General features: G+C 30.2%; 1 protein-coding gene across 1 annotated transcript in view; it reads left to right on the top strand.

Annotated features, from left to right (window-relative positions):
• The first annotated feature begins 3221 nt into the window (after positions 1-3221).
• LOC112454192 overlaps positions 3222-4531 on the top strand; it is a 12339-nt gene continuing 11029 nt past the window's right edge. The window contains 1 exon segment of the mRNA XM_025015438.1: positions 3222-4389. Coding sequence (XP_024871206.1) covers positions 4113-4389 — 277 coding nt within the window. The 5' untranslated portion in view covers positions 3222-4112.

Consider the following 4531-nt stretch of genomic DNA (forward strand, 5'->3'; position numbering starts at 1 on the left):
TGGGTTTAGATGTAATACTTTTCAAACATATATATATAATCATATTTAATCAGATTTGTTGTTATATATAACCATATTCAACTAGATCTGTTGTCATATATATAATAACTAAGGTCAAGTCAAATATGATTATTTAAAGATGAGATTATATCGCGCCAAATTTCGGATCTAATTATATACAATCATATTAAATTATATGTTATTTAGATCTTTTAATATCTAATAATGTATTTTTACATCTGATACATATTATACCCACTTTTTTTGGGTACTTGTAATGCCAAAAAATCATGTACAGGTCAGATGTTGAACGTTTGTTTATAATACGTTTTGTTTATGATATGGCATTTTATATCACGACCGTCAATGATATAATTGGAGATTTCTCACGATCAAACGCTCACTTTGGGCGTACTAGCAGAAAAAGTACTCTCAATAACAGACGTATTGCGTTGCGTTTTTATAAAATATACACAGGTACCGTATATCTTCATAGAGAAAAAAAAGTTGTTAACTTTATTAAATGCATTTAAATGATTACCAGTTGTCAATTAAAATATTTAAGTATTCATGTTATATACGACATATTAAATCTAACATAACACAAATTGACTTAAATACTTAAATATTTAAAAAAATAATAATTAGTTGAACGCATTTAGCCAAGTTAACAATTTTTTTCTCATTGTATCGATATAAAATTTTCAATAAAATTATTTTGGTATTAAGGAGATCCTATATAGCGAAGGCCGAACTTCCTCGACGTCGGTAATGTCAACATTTCTAATCCTGTTTTCAATGTTATATATCTATATCTGTCCTTGTCTAACGAGAGGCATTTGTCTTTGTTCGATTGCTGCGCCATCTCTCGCTACACGCAATACTGTTTATCCTATCAACCTGAATGTGCTTTAAATTGTTCCTACATGTTGTCCCTACGTCGCCTTGGTGTCATTATATATATATATATATAAACTGCAGTAATTTTGTTATTGTCGTCAGATGACAGTTGTAGCTGATTATGACATCGTGAAGTCGAGAAAATAATTTTTCAAAAGTTATCATATTTTCTTAAGATAGGATAGTTATAAAAGTTTATATCTAGGATTTCTTATCGTTATCGCATTCTTAAAGATAGATACGTGGACAATAATCGCAGCTGCTACACGTCGGACGAGTCATAAGAGGTGTGTTCGTATAAAAATATTCTGGCATTTTACCAGCAACCATGCACACGTATTACGTATGTGAATTCGTAAGGTAAAAAGGTAATTGTAAATAAGCAATTGAATAATAAAAGTTGTTTGTCCGGAAACAGTCACAGCAAGCGGACGTAAGTCTTATCGATAGAGGCAGTGTCTTGCGACAGCGCGTAACACTGAAACAGCCCCGAGTGACGCTATTACGTCTTAATATGTTAATTAGAAAACAAATTAACTTTGTAATTAAATTCAATATAGGTCTATTGCCGGGAGAACGTCGCGTCGCGTCGTAACAGATACATTGCAAGGCGTTTTTCTTTTAACGTTCTGACACTTAATCTGTAGGAGCGTGACGTATGAGTTACTATAAGAACACGCGATAGAGATTGTGATTGAGAACAAATAAAGCTCACTTACCGGGAAAAACAATTAGTACCGAGTTGCGAGATTTTTTACACAACGTGTAATCATTATTATACTGACTTATACCCATACAGCATGGAATATATATGCAAGAAATGTGCTATAAACAATCTATAAATATTTTAATATTCCACGGGTCATTCAAAATATTCTGTAGAAGTTCTATAAATATTCCATGAAATTTTGTCCATTTGGAATATGCATAGAATATTCTACAAATGTCTAATAAATATAGTACATTTAAAAAATGCATAAAATGTTCTATAAATATTTTGACAAATATAGAATATTTGGAATATTTACGGAACATTTTGTTAATATTCTTAAAAATTTATAGCATGTGCTATGAATATTCTGAAAAACTTTTCTAGAATTGTTATGAATATTTCAATAAGAATCTGTGAACATTGCAATGAACATAAAATATTTAGAATATTAATAGAATATTTTTTACATATTAGTAGAATATTTTTAAAATAATCTATAAACATTTTAGAAAAAATATTGAAAACATTCTAATTTTTCTAGGAATATTTAAAGAATATTTTGGAACATTATATAAATATTCTGGAAAGCATTAATAAAAACTTTTTAGAAATCCAAGACCCTTGCGAGCTAACGAAGGGGAAGCGTAACGACCTAAGTAGGAAACGCCGATACTCGAGAAACGGCCTAAGACTGGCACGAGTGTCGGCTTGCCGACGTTTAATGCCCAAACCTGGCCCAACTATTACCCGAATTTGGGTAGCCGAGGCTTGGCAAGCAAGTGCCGCCCAATATTGGGCCAAAGCTTAATAGCCAATTTTTATTCTTTATCATTATTATTAGATTTACAATTTTCTTTTTAAAAAAATAATTAAAAATATATAATTTTATAAAAAAATTCTATAATGAGCCGACACTGGTTTCTGGCATTCACTCGACATTGAGAAATATTATATCATATATTTAATTCAAATTTTATTACTCTTTTTCAACTGAATTTGTTTCTTAAGATAATTTTTGAAAAATTATATATTTGCGCTGGTTGTGACATATGTAGACTATATATAACGCTTACATCAAATTTAGAAGTAGTCTACCACGTAAGGCAGTTGGCTCATGATCCAGAGGTCCCGAGTTCGAATTCCACCAAGGTAAGTGTGTTTTTCAAATACGAGAAAATATTTATAATCATAGACTGCATCTTAAAAAACAAATTTAGTTAAAAAATAGTAATAAAATTTCGAAATAAATAATTTTTTTTATGTCGGGTGAATATTAAATGTATACAGAATATGCGATATCCCATTTTTAATGTTCCTAAAATAATCTATAAATGTTCTATAAATATATTTTGCATATATAAAAAAATTATGGATTATGAGGAAATATTTATAAAACATTTGTAGATTATTCGAGAATATTTACAGAAATTTCTAAGGACATTCAAAGCGGGACATTACACGTTCTTTGCACATTTATAGATCATTCATAGAAAATTCAAGAATATTCTAAAGAATATTTATAGAACATTCATGGAATATTTCATGTTGTATGGGTATCAATTAATTTAAGGGGGGGGGGGTTGTAACGATATTGTGCTAATACGCGACATTGTGAAGTACTTCCGATTAGTATTACGCGAGTCATACGAAGGTTGAGTGTGCGCGTGCGAGTGTCGTGACTGTACGAGCGAGAGAGAGATAATTCACAATACTTTTTTGAGTGAATACGGTGTATAAGAGTAGAAGTCGTTCGAACCTCTCCTTCTTTCGCATCGCACTGCTATTGCGGGTGTCGTTGATATCTGAAAGTGAATTAATAACAGTTCTCTATTGTGAGGAATAACTTATACCTACTGTGGAAAATACTTACCTATTATTTAGAACAATTGATACTCGTTCGGGATTAGATCCTGGTGGAGCGAGTATACCCACTCGGTTCCCGTGACGTCGGTACCTGCAACAAAAGAAGAAAAGATTATCAATCAGAGGAATCCTTCTTGGCGGTGAAATCAAGTAGCAACCATATAACGAGTGTTTATTATTTATAATCAGTAATTATTATTTATAATGTGATTCGGTCACAACATTAGCTTAGAAAAACACAAATTTAAATAATTTAAATTTTTCATTCCAAAAAATATAAAACAAATTTACATCTTTCAGTATATATTGCAAGTCAACAGTATTACTGGCAAATCTACTTTTGTGCCTATGGTTGACCTTTTTCCATTTCGCTCCCATTATCTAAAAAACCTGTTATATTAGTTTTTATTGTTTTTAGCTTATTTAGACATATAGAAAGAAAATATTTCTTTATTCTTGCCATATTAAATAAATTTTGTCATCCTACTGCTAGAATAATTGCATCTTATTATTAGAGAGGTTCACATATATAGAAAGAGGGACGCACACAAAAAATAATAAACTGATTTTTACCAGCCAAAACTTTTATCACTTATTTCTAAATCTAAAGAAGAATTTATAACAGAATACAAAAACTATGAAAAAACGAGATAAAAAACTTTATCTACAAGCTCTAAATGAACTCGAAAAGGTAGTATCAGAAGATAATATTGATAGATTAACAGAATTAAGCAATTTAATTGACAATATAAGTAATGCAGATGCAGAAGATCAAATAACTTTGAGAAATTATTATGATAATGCCAGCCACCCTCTTAGAAGCACTAATTTAATTATCTTAGCCTCTAAACATAATAAAGTAAAAATTTTAGAGTACCTATTTAATAGTGATAGTAGAATTTTAAATAATCTGTCTGTTGTTATTGGAAGAAACACTATATTACCATATGATGAAGATGAAACACGTCATAATGCGTTTTATTATGCTATACGATCATGCAATGTTGAGCTTCTTGATACACTCATTAGTAAATGGCCAGGTAATTATTTTTCTGT

This window comes from Temnothorax curvispinosus, unplaced genomic scaffold (assembly GCF_003070985.1).
Source record: "Temnothorax curvispinosus isolate PA1 unplaced genomic scaffold, ASM307098v1 QBEX01004871.1, whole genome shotgun sequence".
Lineage (NCBI taxonomy): Eukaryota > Metazoa > Arthropoda > Insecta > Hymenoptera > Formicidae > Temnothorax > Temnothorax curvispinosus.